Source organism: Carcharodon carcharias, chromosome 26 (genome assembly GCF_017639515.1).
Source record: "Carcharodon carcharias isolate sCarCar2 chromosome 26, sCarCar2.pri, whole genome shotgun sequence".
In the NCBI taxonomy this organism is placed as follows: domain Eukaryota; kingdom Metazoa; phylum Chordata; class Chondrichthyes; order Lamniformes; family Lamnidae; genus Carcharodon; species Carcharodon carcharias.
The window spans coordinates 37,348,331-37,364,778 of record NC_054492.1 but is presented as its reverse complement, the minus strand read 5'-3'; the positions used below and the strand labels follow the sequence as shown (position 1 = coordinate 37,364,778).

The 16,448-nt window shown below is 40.8% G+C and overlaps 1 protein-coding gene across 3 annotated transcripts in view; it reads right to left on the bottom strand.

Annotated features, from left to right (window-relative positions):
* Positions 1–7,624: 7,624 nt before the first annotated feature.
* The window catches only part of myef2 (myelin expression factor 2), a 35,447-nt gene continuing 26,623 nt past the window's right edge, over positions 7,625–16,448 (bottom strand). For all 3 annotated transcript variants that reach the window (XM_041174962.1, XM_041174963.1, XM_041174964.1), the window contains 11 exons: positions 15,971–16,020; positions 15,808–15,871; positions 15,556–15,657; positions 15,405–15,455; positions 15,208–15,315; positions 14,975–15,127; positions 12,815–12,928; positions 10,090–10,173; positions 8,329–8,549; positions 8,185–8,236; positions 7,625–8,099 (listed from right to left, as the gene is read on the bottom strand). In XM_041174962.1, coding sequence (XP_041030896.1) covers positions 7,936–8,099; positions 8,185–8,236; positions 8,329–8,549; positions 10,090–10,173; positions 12,815–12,928; positions 14,975–15,127; positions 15,208–15,315; positions 15,405–15,455; positions 15,556–15,657; positions 15,808–15,871; positions 15,971–16,020 — 1,163 coding nt within the window. In that variant the 3' untranslated portion in view covers positions 7,625–7,935. The remainder of the gene's footprint in view (positions 8,100–8,184; positions 8,237–8,328; positions 8,550–10,089; positions 10,174–12,814; positions 12,929–14,974; positions 15,128–15,207; positions 15,316–15,404; positions 15,456–15,555; positions 15,658–15,807; positions 15,872–15,970; positions 16,021–16,448) is intronic.

The window sequence follows — 16,448 nt, the reverse complement described above, 5'->3', positions numbered from 1 at the left end:
CAAATTGAATCAACAGTTTGTAACAGAGCTGAATTTCTGAGATAAAAACAAAAAAACTGCGGATGCTGGAAATCCAAAACAAAAACAGAATTACCTGGAAAAACTCAGCAGGTCTGGCAGCATCGGCGGAGAAGAAAAGAGTTGACGTTTCGAGTCCTCATGACCCTTCGACAGAACTTGCATTCGAGTCCAAGAAAGAGTTGCAATATAAGCTGGTTTAAGGTGTGTGTGTGGGGGGCGGAGAGATAGAGAGACAAAGAGGTGGAGGGGGGGGGGTGTGGTTGTAGGGACAAACAAGCAGTGATAGAAGCAGATCATCAAAAGATGTCAACGACAATAGTACAATAGAACACATAGGTGTTAAAATTAAAGTTGGTGATATTATCTAAACGAATGTGCTAATTAAGAATGGATGGTAGGGCACTCAAGGTATAGCTCTAGTGGGGGTTTTTTTTTATATAATGGAAATAGGTGGGAAAAGGAAAATCTTTATAATTTATTGGAAAAAAAAAGGGAAGGGGGAAACAGAAAGGGGGTGGGGATGGGGGAGGGAGCTTACGACCTAAAGTTGTTGAATTCAATATTCAGTCCGGAAGGCTGTAAAGTCCCTAGTCGGAAGATGAGGTGTTGTTCCTCCAGTTTGCGTTGGGCTTCACTGGAACAATGCAGCAAGCCAAGGACAGACATGTGGGCAAGAGAGCAGGGTGGAGTGTTGAAATGGCAAGCGACAGGGAGGTTTGGGTCATTCTTGCGGACAGACCGCAGGTGTTCTGCAAAGCGGTCGCCCAGTTTACGTTTGGTCTCTCCAATGTAGAGGAGACCACATTGGGAGCAACGAATGCAGTAGACTAAGTTGGGGGAAATGCAAGTGAAATGCTGCTTCACTTGAAAGGAGTGTTTGGGTCCTTGGACGGTGAGGAGAGAGGAAGTGAAGGGGCAGGTGTTGCATCTTTTGCGTGGGCATGGGGTGGTGCCATAGGAGGGGGTTGAGGAGTAGGGGGTGATGGAGGAGTGGACCAGGGTGTCCTGGAGGGAGCGATCCCTACGGAATGCCGATAAGGGGGGTGAAGGGAAGATGTGTTTGGTGGTGGCATCATGCTGGAGTTGGCGGAAATGGCGGAGGATGATCCTTTGAATGCAGAGGCTGGTGGGGTGATAAGTGAGGACAAGGGGGACCCTATCATGTTTCTGGGAGGGAGGAGAAGGCGTGAGGGCGGATGCGCGGGAGATGGGCCGGACACGGTTGAGGGCCCTGTCAACGACCGTGGGTGGAAAACCGATGCTGCCAGACCTGCTGAGTTTTTCCAGGTAATTCTGTTTTTGTTCTGAATTTCTGACTCCATTTTCTCTCCATCACCGACTACCACCTCATCATCCACTCCAGCCTCAACCAGACTCAATTGTTCCAATGTCTACCCATCCTACGTAAACTTGTCATCTATAATTCTTGCTGCCTGTAACCTAACTCGCACCAAGTGATGTTCACCTTTATTAAAACCACATAGGCTTCCAGTCCACCACCATCCCAGTTTTAAAATTCTCAGCCTTGTTTATAAATCCCTCACCTCTAATCTCTTGTGCAATCCCCACTTCCTTTGCCCCTAACCACACCCTGCCATTGGAGACCATACCTTCAGTCATCCAATCCCAAAGCTCTATCTTTCCCTCCATAAATATCTCAATTTTTAAAAAACTCTCCTTAAAACCTACCTCATTGACCAAGCTTTTAGTGACCCATCCTACCATGTCCACCTTTTGCTCAGTATCAATTTTTATTTCCACTCCTGTGAAGCACTGTGGCATGTTTTACAGCAATGGTGCTATTAAAATGCAAGCTGCCATGGATTTAAACAGTTTACAACTTGCTGTGGACCATTTTGCATGCAGAATTTGAAAATAAGAATCTGATTTCACAAGGAAGAGTTGGATTAAAGGGTTCTAAATAGTATATAGAAACCATTCCAGGCATGGTACACAAACTACACCATTGCCTAGACAAGTGTTACTCAATTAAAATTTTTCTTCAATTGAAAATAGCTATTGTTAGAGATATCAGTAGTTTCTATTGGTACCAGACATTTCATTTTGTGCTTGCTTGAAAAAAGCTTTCAAAAGGTTATCCAGGAAAAACAGAACACCATACATTGGAATGGAGTAATATTCAGGGGTCAGGAAGGTCACTTTGATCTTGGAAAGAGCAGTTGGAGAACAAGTATTGCTCCTGAAGATGAACAGTACAGAATTCATAATATTTTGCAAGTTTGGATTTAGCTTAGTGAGGAAGTTTACAATAAACAGAATGCAAGTAGTCTGTATTGCCTTTTCTAGACATGAATGCAAAAACATTATTTTCATTAATTTAAAATGCAGTAATGTAATGATACTTAGTTATAAACAATCTAACCCATTACCAACCCAAAGTAAAACAAGCTGGCACAAAAATAAAACAGGAAATGTGGCTCAACCATGGATTACAAAATAAATTAGGGATAGTATCAGATCCAGTGAGGAGACATTTAAATTTCCAGAAAAAGCAGCAAGCCTGAGAATTGGGAGCAGTTTAGAATTCAGCAAAAGTGGATAAAAAGATTGATCAAGAAGGGGAAAATGGAGTATGAGAGTAAACTTGCAGGGAACATAAAAACTGACTGTAAAAGCTTCTATAAATAAAAGATTAGCAAAGACAAATTAGGTCATTTACAGTCAAAAGGGGAAAATTATAATGGGGAACAAAGAAATGGCAGAAGAATTGAACACTTATTTTGGTTCTGTCTTCCCAAAAGAGGACAAATAATTTCCCAGAAATGTTAGGGATCCAAGGGTCTAGTGAGAGGAAGGAATTGAAGAAAATCCATAATAGTAAAAAAAAATGGTGCTAGAGAAATGAATGGGGTTAAAGGCTGAAAAATCCCCTAGGCCTACATCCCAGAGTACTAAAGGAAGTGGCCCTAGAAATATTGGATGCTTTGGTGGTCATCTTCCAAAATTCTATAGACTCTGGAGCAGTTCCTACAGATTGGAGAGTAGCAAATGTAACCCCACTATTTAAAAAAGGAGAGATAAAAACAAAATTACAGACCAGTTAGCCTAACATCAGTAATGGGGGAAAATGCTAGAGTCTATTATAAAAGACGTGATAACAGAGCACTTGGAAAGCATTAACGGGACTAGACAAAGTCAACATAAGTTTATGAAAGGGAAGTCATGCTTATCTAATCTACTGGAGTTTTTTGAGGATGTAACTAGTAGAATAGATAAGGGAGAACCAGTGGATGTGATGTATTTGGATTTCAAGAAGGCTTTTGATAAGGTCTCACGTGAGAGGTTAGTGGGCAAAATTAAAGCACATGGAATTTGGGGTAATATACTGGCATGGATTGAGAATTGGTTGACAGACCAGAAACAAGGAGTGGGAATAAATGGTTGTATAAGGAGAGATTGGTTCAACTAGTTTTCATGGTGGAGGACACTGCTACCACCCCAATAGTAACAGGTAGTGCAGAGGGTATAGAGGAGGAGCTTAGAACAATCACCATCACTAGAGAAAAAGTACTGAGCAAACTATTAGGATTAAAGGGTGACAAGTCCTCAGGACTAATGGCCTACATCCCGGGGTCTTAAAGTGGCAGCGGAGATAGTGAATGCATTGGCTATAATATTCCAAAATTCCCTGGATTCTAGAAACGTTCCAGTGGATTGGAAAAATGCTAACATAATGCCGTTATTCAAAAGAGGGGGGGGGGGAAGGCAGAAAGTAAGAAACTATAGACCAGTTAGTTTGTCTGTTATTGGGAAATTGTTGGAATCCATTATTAAGGAAGCAGTAACGGGGCATTTGGAAAATCAAAATGCAATCCAGAGTCAGCATGGTCTTATGAAGAGTAAATCGTGTTTGCCTAATTTGCTAGAGTTCTTTGAAGATATGACAAGCAAAGTGGATAATGGGGATCCTGTAGATGTAGTATATCTGGACTTCCAGAAGGCCTTTGATAAGGTGCCACACAACAGATTAACACACAAGATAAGATCACACGGAGTTAGGGGTAATATATTAGCTTGTATAGAGGATTGGCTAACCAACAGAAAGCAGAGTGTCAGGATAAATGGGTCTTTTTCTGGATGGCAGGCTGTAACTAGGGTGCCTCAGGGTTTGGTCCTTGAGCCCCAACTATTTACAATCTATATTAATGACTTGGATTCAGGGATCGACGGTACTATAGCTAAATTTGCAGATGACACCAAAATAGTTGGGAAAGTAAGTTGCAATGAAGAAATAAGAAATTTACAAATGGATATGGACAGGTTAGGTGTATGGGCCAAAATTTGGCAGATGGAGTTTAACGTGGATAAATGTGATGTTATCCATTTTGGTCAGAAGAATAAAAAATGCGACATTATTTAAATGGAGAGAAACTTCAGTGCAGAGGGATCTGGTTGTCCTCCTGCATGAAATTGCTGAAAGCTAGCATGCAGGTAATAAGGAAGGCAAATGGAATTTTGGCATTTCTTGCTAAAGGAATAGAGTATAAAAATAGGTAAGTGTTGTTACAACTGTACAAGGCATTGGTGAGACCGCATCTGGAGTACTGTTCACAGTTTTGGTCCCCTTACTTGACGAAGGATGTAATTGCATTGGAGGCATTTGAGGAGGTTCACTAGATTTATTCCAGAGATGCAGGGCTTGTCTGATGAGATATTGAGCAGTTTAGGCCTATACTCAGTAGAGTTTAGAAGGATGAGAGGAGATCTAATTGAGGTATATAAGACGCAAAAGGGGACAGAGTAGACGCAGAGTGGATGTTTGCCTTCCTTGCAGGGCATTCTAGAACGAAAGGCCATGGTTTTAGGCTAAGGGGTGGTAGATTTAAATGAGATGAGGAATTATTGTTCTGAAAAGGGTCATGAATCTGTGGAATTCACTACCTCAGAGTGCAGTGGATGCTGGGACACAATAAATTTGAGGAGATGGGGACAGATTTTTAATTAGTAACTGGTTGAAAGGTTATGGGGAGAGGGTGGGAAATTAGAGTTGAGGCCAAAATGAGATCAGCCATGATCATATTGAATGGCAGGGCTGAATTGCCTACTCCTGCTCCTAGTTCTTATGACTGGGCCTGTATTCACTAGAGTTTAGAAGGGGCGGGGGGGGGGGCACGGGGAGAGATCTGTATCTGATTGAAATGTATAAAATTCTAACAAGGCTAGACAGACTAGATGCAGAGAGGATGTTTCCCCTGGTTGGGGAGTCTAGAACCAGGGGCCACAGTATCAGCATGCGGGGCAGGCCGTTTAGACTGAGGCAAGGAAATATTTCTTCATTGAGGGTGGTCTTCATTGTGGAATTCTCTACCACAGAAGGTTGTGGAGGCCGGGTCACTGAGTATATTCAAGAAAGAAATTGATAAATGTTTGGATATGAGGAGCATCAAGGAGTATGGCAAGAAAGCGGGAATATGGCATTGAGATAAAGGATCAGCCGTAAGACATAGGAGCAGGAATTAGGCCATGGCTGATAAGTTTCTCAACCCCATTCTCCCGCCTTCTCCCCGTAATCTTTGATCCCCTTACCAATCAAGAACCTATCTATCTCGGTCTTAAATACACTCAATGACCTGGCCTCCACAGCCTTCTGTGGCAATGAATTCCATAGATTCATCACTCGCTGGCTAAAGAAGTTTCTCCTCATCTCTGTTCTAAAAGGTCTTCCCTTTACTCTGAGGTTGTGCCCTCGGGTCCTAGTCTCTCCTACTAATGGAAACATCTGCCTCATATCCGCTCTTTCCAGGCCTTCAATATTCTGTAACTTTCAATCAGATCCCTCCTCATCCTTCTAAACTCCATCGAGTAGAGACCCAGAGTCCTCAAACATTCCCCATATGTTAAGCCTTTCATTCCTGGGATCGTTCTCGTGAACCTCCTCTGGACTCTCTCCAGGGCCAGAACATCCTTCCTGAGATATGGGGCCCAAAATTGCTCACAATATTCTAAATGTGGTCTGACCAGAGCCTTATAAAGCCTCAGCAGCACATCCCTGCTTTTATGTTCTAGTCCTCTAGAAATAAATGCCAACATTGCATTTGCCTTCCTAACTACTGACTCAACCTGCTAGTTAACTTTAAGAGAATCCTGGATTAGGACTCCCAAGTCCCTTTGCACTCCAGATGTCTGAATTCTCTCCATTTAGAAAATAGTCCATGCCTCTATTCTTCCCACCAAAGTGCATGACCTCACACTTCCCCACATTGTATTCCACCTGCCACTTCTTTGCCCATTCTCCTAACCTGTCCAAATCCTTCTGCAGCCTCCCCGCCTCATCAATACTACCTGCCAGCCATGATCATATTGAATGGCGGGGCAGGCTTGAAGGGCCGAATGGCCTACTCCTGCTCCTAGTTTCTAAGCTCTGAATAGAGAAGTTGTGACTTACTTCCACATTATTTAATCCATGCATTTCACAGCCTTGCTATCCTTGTCACCTTGAAACTGAGCAAAATGACCAAATTGTTTTAAAATAAAAAGCCTACGAGCTTGGAGGCGCTCATTCTTCAGATACAAGAACCCATCACACCACAAAGCAGCTTATTCTATGTTTCCATTTCAGTGATGCATTTGTGCACTAATTTCTTTACTACCTCTGGAGAAGGGGAAAATATCAGGGAGTAGGGAAGACAGAATCAAACACCATGACATTAGCACAATAAATTACTTGAAGCTGAATGATTTATGTAGTCAAATAGAGCGAAGTGCATGAGCTTAATAATTGCAAGTGTTCTTTTGGTTAAATTGTCTATGCAACAATAGGAATTTATTCAGTATTTTACCCTCAAAAGGTGGACTTTTCAGACAAGGTCAGGTAATTCAAAACTCAATCCTCCCTAGAAGCAAACTAATTTCAAGTAAAAATTATTGTCAAGTGGCAGTTTTGCTGATTAGCTCTTATTAAAAACAAACAAATCTACCAACTTTTTCCTGTATATCAAGTAGGTAAGCTTTTAATAAAGTGTATTAGAAGTTATTAGCCCCTGCTTAAAACACACTTTTCCAGGACATTCAAACACTAGTTTCATAAAATGACTTAGTCTTTACCTGAACTGATCGGACATGTAGATAACTAAATGCTACATGATCAAATAGATTAAAATAAGGAATTTTCTGTGAAAAGTACAAAGAAGAATTACGATCTTCAGAAAGCATTTATTTCAGTCTAGGCTACTTTTGTTCTGAGATATGCATCGAGTTCACCAGCTTTGGGTGAAAACCTAAGTAACAAGGTTAACATCTACATATAAGGGTTTAACACAAACAACTAATTCAAAGTAGCCCATACCAGAGCTTGTAGAGTGTCACACTGATACCAAGGTTGAGAGAAGTTATTCCAATGAGGGCTGGGCAACAACTGAATAGTAGGAATACTGCACTGGAGTTGAGCGCGACAGCACACAGTAAATTCAGTTTATTAACAAGTGTTTTCCCAGCAAAGGCTTGGGCACTTTGATTCAATGGGGGGAGAGAGAGAGAGAGAGAAAGTGGCTTTAAGTTGTACAATTAAATGTTGATTGGCTGCATGAATTAGAATTATGTAATGTCATAATGAAACTGCAAATAAATTCTAGTAAGATGTTGGTAACAATTTAAGTCAGACAACATTTTATTAAAAACAGTTTATCCATTCAACCAGAAGTGACCAGCGATGTGTTGTCTATATTATATATATATATAAAAAAAAAATCAGACATTGATAACAGAAATTACGTAAACATACAACAGTCTCAATATTCAATTACAAAGGTTGGCAATCTTTAAAATTACATTATAGCTCACAGAACAGATGAGCTTCCACTAAGATGTTGGAAATCATTTCGGTACAAAACAAAAAGCAGAACAATAAAGCTAATCAGACATGCTGTATTTTTCTGTACATCACATGGTTTTCATTCATGCGTTACGATCCATGCGCACATCTATCTCCCTCCCGCTAATCTTCGTGCCATTCATCATTCTGCAGGCTTTCTCCGCTGCTTCTGGGGAATCAAAACGCACGGTTCCGCAACCCTTGGACTTGCCATTTTCCATTTTTATTTCAGCAAACATTACATGACCTAAAAGACACACCAAGAAAATCAATCTTCCCGTATCGCTAGTGAGAACATTGGAGCAAAACAACAGGACTAGATAAACACTCACCACACTGACTGAACTTTTCCTTTAGTTTCTGCCATGTTAGATCGTATGGAAGCTGAAAACAAATTATTTACAACTGTTATATGTGCATGTGTGTCTCTTTTCATACAAAAGAAAAACCTTTAGAAACAAAAAGTTGCTGCTTACATTTCTTGCAAAAATCTGACAGCCTCGAAAGCCACTTCCACGATCTCTTAATCCACTTCCCATCGATCCAGTGTTCAAGCTTCCATATCCACGATCCATATCCATGCTCCTGTCAAGTCCTACTCCCATTCCAGTTCCCATTCGATCAAGACTGGAACCCATGCGATCCATACCCATTGCCATGCCTCCTGCCATACTATTCATAGCAGGCATTCCACCACCTGTGGTGCAAAACAGATTGAAAAAGGCTTTTCAATAGCAAAGTTCAATAGTTTAAATTAGAGGTATACCAAATTATCGTACACTCTGCCTTGGCTCACTGATAGCACTCTTGCTTCTCAGTCAGAAGTTTGTAGGTTCAAGCCTTCCAGAGTCTACAGTACATAGTACGTCAGTGCACGTAGCAAGGGAGTACTGCCAGAAATGCTTTAAGATGTTAAGCAGAGACACCAGCTGTCCTCTCAGGTAGGCATAAAGGATCCTCTGGCACTACTCAAGAAGAGCAGAGTTCATCTGTGTCCTGTCAATATTTATCCCTCAACCATCACCACAATAAAAAATCTGGTTGTTATCTCATCACTGTTTGTTGTACTTTGCTGTGCACAAATTAGCTGCCAAGTTTCCTACATTACAACAGTGGCCGCACTAAAGTACTTCCAATGGCTGTAAAGCACCTGGGGTGTTCTGTGATTGTGAAAGACGTTATGTAAATACAAGTTTTTCAAAAAATCACTTTAGCGAAAATGAAAAGCAACTCAATTTTTTTTAAATTATTGTGTCACCAATTCAAACACAGAATAACAGTCTTTTAATTTTCAACAAAGTATCTTAACGAGGCTACACAACACTACATTTGCCAGAAATCATCTTTTCCTTTCAGGGGCATCTTTGGTCCCTTGGCCTCAACAAAGAAAGCACGACCAAATATCTGCACTGGTCTTGTTTCTGGGAATTAGGGGGAATGTATGAAATTGAAATATGATTGGTCCTGAAACATTACCAGTTAGGTTATGCATAAAAAATATTCCAGGATTAATGGAAAACTGGTATCCCCAAGGATTTGTTCTGGGGCCTCAACTTTTCACCATTTTTAATAATGACTTGGACGAAGGCAGAGAGTTGCATATCTAAATTTTCAGATAACACTAAGCAGTGCAGATGGGAGCAGGAAGTTGCAAAGGAACAAATTAAGTCTGTGGACAAAACTATGGCAAATGGAGTTCAATGTGAAGTCACCCACTTTGAACTCAAGGAAGAGTTCTGTTGAAGAGTCATACGGACTCGGAAACGTTAACTGTGCTCCTCTCCGCAGATGCTGTCGGATCTGCTGAGTTTTTCCAGGTATTTTTGTTTTAGTTTGGGATTTCCAGCATCTGCAGTTTTTTGCTTTTATCTTAGAGAGAGTGCTAGAATGGGTTACATTGTCATCCAGGTTTCTGCCCACACCCAACAAATTCAATGCAGATTATTTTGAATAGTAATAGTATTGTTTATGGTAATAGACCAACAAGCTATCCGTAATTTAATCACAAAGGTACCTCAATACTTCAGTCTTTCCCCTCCATCCCAAACAAATTCAAACATATTACTGTGTTTTTGAATAGATGCATTGGCCAGTAAACAATCAAAAAGTGGTCCACTCCCAAGCAAACAGTTTAAAAAAAAAGTTTGATGCTGTCCTCCAAATACTTTTGTGCTAACTGCAGATTGGAAGGCCATTCAAAATGTTAAACAACTGCACCATTAAGAATTAAAACCTACCCAATCCAGATGCCATAGGGCCCATGCCAGTGGTACCCATTCCACCTCCCATGCTTCCTCCAAGACCTCCACCCATCGCACCTCCTAAAGGAGTAAAACCAATGGAAAGCATTTATATACAACTCATTAACAGAAGTAGAATTTTCACATCACACAAAAACAATCAGACCAATTCATAGCCACAAAAAAGAGAGCAAATTATCTGAATGCCCAGGAATATTTCTCAATTCTCAAACTTGAATTACAATTGCCAAATAAGGTCAAAAGGAAGAGGACTTTACATGAGGTACTACAGCCATTCATCTTTGAGCAAAGGCTGTACATTCACCCTCCAACAAAATATTTGTGCCAAATTACATGCGGCATCTCCCTCTCACTATATTTCTATGGCAGATGGCATGGACAGCAAGTGTTCTATAAGTACTCAAGTTAGCAAAGGAAAAGAAAAGGCCATTTGGAAAATTAATTTCGCTTTTCAGCTCCACAGAAGTGATATCTATGATTTTTTTTCAGATAGGCAATACATTAAAGGAATTTTTAAGGAAAATTTTTAACCAATTCATTTTACTGACAGGAGGTATTGAAACCAAACATATTCTGACCATCAATATCTATAATTTTTCAAACGGCTGGAGATAATTTCTGTACTCAGTGTGACAGATTACTGCCAGGAAATGGAACAAACCATTTTGGGCATCCAGGGTGGTTATCAAGTACTCCCTCTGCTCTGCACCAACAATGCCCCTCATCTCTGCTGCGAAAAAGAACTCAGTGTGACTCTTCTCACACCAGCCAAAGTTTAAGAGTAACAAAGCCAGTTTCAGAAAAAATAAAATTAGCAAAAGAATTCCATTTTTTGTAGCCTTTACTTTAAAATCAGAACCAATGCAAATTACACATGAATTAACAGGCAAATTATACTTAAAGTAAAAAGGTAAATTCCACTTTTTTCCTCAAAATAATCGTTACGATAAAGATAGATCTTACACAACCACATTCAAATCGCTCCCCGCACATATGTGACACCACATAGCTAACAGTTCCATAAATGCTGTTCTTTATTCAAGCAGGCCAGTGTTCTAAGGGTTGTTTGGTGTCTCACTAAGAGGTCTGGAGGCTTGTATAGTTGAACATAAACAGTTTATTAACAACTCATAACTATACACATCTCCAAGGTACCACCTTAGCATTGGTGCAATCTCCATGCTGGCTTCTTCCAGACTTGACTACACACTGTACCATCATGTCACTCTCTACATCACTATCTGGGCAGTACTATTTACCCAGTCCCACACTGACCTTCACGCTGCCGAGCACCCTTATACTAGCTTTCACCTTCAAGTTTCATGGATTTGACTATCAGTAAGGCACACTTCTAGGAACCCTCTCCCCCTTGGGTCACGAGTTCCTTTTCAACCATCCAACCAATACCGCCCCAATTCGTGGTTTGGCCACTACTGGGGGAAAAAAAAACACCCAGCTCTTCAGCATCTTTAAACTGTTCACTCAGGTTGCCAGGTTTTGGGCTTTTTTATCCAATTCATTCAGTACCTCCAAGGGCTCCAATCTCATTTTCTGTCAAACAGAAAATCTGACCTCTTCCTGACAACAATTTGCTTCTTCCCTGCACAAGAATTCTATGTTTGTCTTTCTATCCATGTGTGCTTTCTCTTTGCATCTGTGCACTGATTGCCTTCACCCTCTAGCTCCTCTGCTTGTAGCCCCCCTTTTTGTCTTCCAGCCACATGGCTTCTTTTTAAACTTCCCTCCTTTAGTACCACTTCCAGGTCAAATGGATCAGGATTTCTTATTATCTAAGAAAATTACCATTGATGCAAACTCTTAAAAGGGCCTTTTCAAACATTAAAAAATTAGATTCCACAGAACTTAAAATAAATTACAAATATTCCTTACTGTATGGCTTGCAGGTCAAAGGTCATCACAACTGCCAAACTTATTTCACATTGACATCAATATTGTGTCTGCTGCCCATAGTGTAGACAGGTTTTAAAGCCCAGGTCTCAGTACTTAATCCACTGGCACCACCCAGTTTCCCATATAAATTAAACAGAAACGCAAATTCCTGGCAACTTTGATTTTCAAAGCTCGCCTTTAAAATTGTTTTTTTTGGAACGAAATTCAGTTCATTGGACAAAATAAAGTTGCAGTTAGAGCAAAAACACCTTTAAAAGATTTGAGCTTACAGCATCTTCACAATCTTTCATTATTCTAGAAAATCCACTCAACTCAAGCATCATATACAAAGGTGCAGGTATCATAGGCAAGGCAGGCATGTTGAAACGGTTAGTAATTTTAAACAAAAAGTGATGGATAGGACAAGATTTCCAAGAAGTGGTCTACATATTTGGTCATCAATACCAAATTTTCACTTGCCCATCATTCTTCTCACTCCCATTTCATAACTGGGAGTTTGATAAAATAATTCCGTATATACAAAATTGATCTAGTGTGTTAAGTTCTCAGTCTTGGATTCTTCAAAGAATCATACTGAGCCCTCAAACAAGAATAATGCAATCAAAACAATGCAATAAATTGTAATATAGAAAAGAAGGGGGTATTTCGTAAACTTTGGGTTCTTCAAATGAATCACAAAAAGAACATTTTAAATGGTGCATCTTTCCCTTAGTCTTAATTTTGGCAAGTGACATACACAGCATGCAACTACATATATCACACAAAAAAAAGTATGTCTTTGGTTTCTTACCCATTCCTCCAAACGAGTCCCCAAAGCCACGATTCATTCCCATGTCACTTCTTCCAAATTCACGATCGAAACTGCCTCCCATTCCAGTTGACCCCATTCCTGCACGGTACATATCTGGAACAAATATATCAAATTATTGTTTTGAAATGCAAGACAGCTCAAGGAATACTTTTGAAAGCTGAGTTTGCAGCATAAAAACAAAGTTTCTAGAGGTTTTTCCCACTTGTTTAAACATTTAAGTTCTGTTTATAGAATGGCTTCCATACTAAAGAAAAAACCGGAGGTGTGGTGAGAGTTATATATCCAATTTAAGTTGCTGAGGCACTGAGGTTAACCTCGCTCTTCATGATTAGTCCCATGGAATCATATGGAATGACAATAGGTCATTGATTCATTAGTTTCAGAAGTTAATCATATACAACATAACCCAGTCTGATTCAGTGTTCCTCCAACATTCACATGGGCGCATCCAGAAAGGAGTTGCTGGATAGTGATCAGGACCAGGTACTCCGACCCATTTCTCTCTCTCAAAAAGAACTTAAGGCTACCAAAGCCACTTGGCATACTCCCTTCAGTTAACCCTACACAAAACATTAAACTGAGAAGATCCCAAGTTCAGTTTTGTTTCAGATACTCAGTGCATAAACTCACTAAAACATTTGGAGGGCTGTTCAAGTACAGCTACAACACTGGAATCTGCCCAGAACTGTGGAAAATTGCCCAAGTATGACCTGTCCACAAATAACAGGACAAATCCAACCCGGCCAATTACCACCTCATCAGTCTACTTTCGATCATTGGTAAAGTGATGGATGGGTCATCAACAGTATTAATCAAGTGGCACTTGTTTAGCAATAACCTGCTCACTTACTATCAGATTGAGTTCTGCCAGGGTCACTCAGCTCCTGACCTCATTACAGCCTTGGTTCAAACATGGACAAAAGGGCCGAACTCCTGAAGTAAGGGGAGAGTGACCACCCTTGACAACACGGCCGCATTTGACCGAGTATAGCATCAAGGAGCCCGAGCAAGACTGGAGTCAGTGGAAAGCAGGGAGGAAACTTTCTGCTGGTTGAGTCATACCTAGAACAATGTTGTTGGAGGTCAATCATCTCAGTTCCAGGACATCACTGCAGGAGTTCCTCAGGGTAGTGTCCAAGGCCCAACCATCTTCAGCTGCTTCATCAATGACCTTCCTTCCACCATAAAGTCAGAAGCGGGGATGTTCGCTGATGATGCACAATGTTCAGCACCATTTGCAACTCCTCAAATACTGAAGCAGCCCATGTGCAAACGCAGCAAGAGCTGGACAATATCCAGGCTTGGGCTGACAAATGGCAAGTAACATTCGTACCAGACAAGTGCCAGGCAATGACCATCTCCAGCAAGAGGGAATCTAACCATCAGCCCCTGACATTCAATGGCATTACCATCACTGAATCCACCAATATCGGCATCATGGGGTTTAGACTAGCCATATAAATACTGTGGCTACAAGAACAGGTCATAGGCTGGGAATCCTGTGGCGAGTAATTCACTTTCTGACTCCCCATCCTGTCCACCATCTACAAGGCACAAGTCAGGTGTGTGATGGAATAGTCTCCACTTGCCTGGATGTGTGTAGCTCCAAAAACACTCAAGAGCTTGATACCATCCAGGACAAAGCAGCCCACTTGATTGGCACTGCTTCTACAAACATTCACTCCCTCCACCAACAATAAACAATGGCAGCAGTGTGTACCATCTACAAGATGCACTGCAGAAACTCACCAAGGCTCCTTAGGCAGCACCATCCAAACCCACAGCCACTACCATCTAAAAGGACAAGGGCAGCGTATAGATGGGAATACCACCACCTGCAAGTTCCCCTCCAAGCCACTCACCATCCTGACTTGGAACTATATTGCTGTTTCTTCACTGTCACTGGATCAACTCCCTCCCTAACAGCAATGTGGGTGTACCTACACCACATAGACTGCAATGGTTCAAGAAGGCAGCTCACCACCACCTTCTCAATGGCAATTAGGGATGGGCAATAAATGCTGGCTTAGCCAGCGACGCCCACATCCCGTAAATGAATTTTAAAAATCAGTACACCAACAGTAAACTGAAGTACAAATACATATTTAAATACAGCAAATATTAAGAGAAAACCTTTACCTCCTATATTGCTTCCCATTCCACCTACGCTGTTGCCCATCCCTCCAATGGCACTCATGTTGCTGCCCATTCCTCCCATATTTCCGCCCATTCCTCCCATGTTTCCCATTCCGGCAGGCATATTTCCTCTGAAGTCATCCATGGTACCCATACCTGTGACAAGAAATAAAAAGGTCACCAAACTTACCAAAAATAATTAAGTCTCAAGGCAAGCGGACAGAAAAAAAAATTACCTGGCATTCGACCCATATTTCCCATGCCTCCCATGTTTCCACCACCATATCCTCCCATGTTGTTCATTACGTCCATTCCACTGCTGAAACCACTGGGACCACTCATTCCTTTAGGTTGGGAAAGAAAAAAAAACTTACAATAAGCAATAAATAAACTTACACTTTTAAAAACTTGGGTTCTTAGGCAGAAAACTCACCTCCACCCATTCTGTTCATTCCCCCAAAGGCTGGCCCATCCATTCCAATTCCTAAGAGATTAAGTAGTAATAATTATATGAGTATATTTAACTATTTAAATATGTTACACAGTATTATATGCCCCTTTCCTTTCTCATTAAAATCTCATACCTCCAGATCCCATATTTCCCATTGCACTGTTCATATTCATTTGATTTGCAGCTATCGGCTGGCCACCAGGTCCAAGTCCCATTCCAATACCTCCAAGTCCACCTGAAACCAAAACAGCAGACATGAAAACAGTACATTATAGGCACTTTGCAAATCAGCATGTTTATTCATGCCAACTATGGTAATATTGTGGCACATGTCTGAACTGATGTCCTATATAGTCTGTATTACAGTATCTTGTATTAGACTTACGAGGTAACTGTGGTGTCTTGTTATCCATGGAACGAAAGTCATCATGTGGAACAGACCTATCATCCTGTATTAAAAAAGGAAATAATTTGGTTTGTAACTGGAGAACTGATCTATTTCCAAGCTCTTCCACATCATAGTTGTAATAATATAATCAAAGCCTTACCATTTTCACATGCATTGGTCGGTCAAACAAAAGCTGTCCATTGAACATAGCTGTAAACAACTTAAGGAAATTAAAACAGCGACAAACTGACAGTGCCTAACTCTGTAAAAGGATCTCAGCTATTTCTGAGAAGCATAACAGATGGCAAAGGGGTATGTCTACTACAAACTCCAATGAATGTGCATTATTTATACACAGTTTATTACCTAATTTATAATATATAGCTGATACATCAGACCAGGATCTGTAACATGTTACTTTACCTGTCAAAACTGATCCTCCCACATCAATTATATTTAGTACCTTCAATCATGCAGACCTATCCAGACTTCTGCCCAATTAGACACAGAAGCACCTATGATCTAAAACAAACAAGGGATGGGCAATAAAAAAGGCCTTGCTAATGACAGAATTTAGGAAAAAATGGAACAGAACAGATCATTTTACTCCTGCCCTCAGGTTAGTTTCCCTTTTGCGA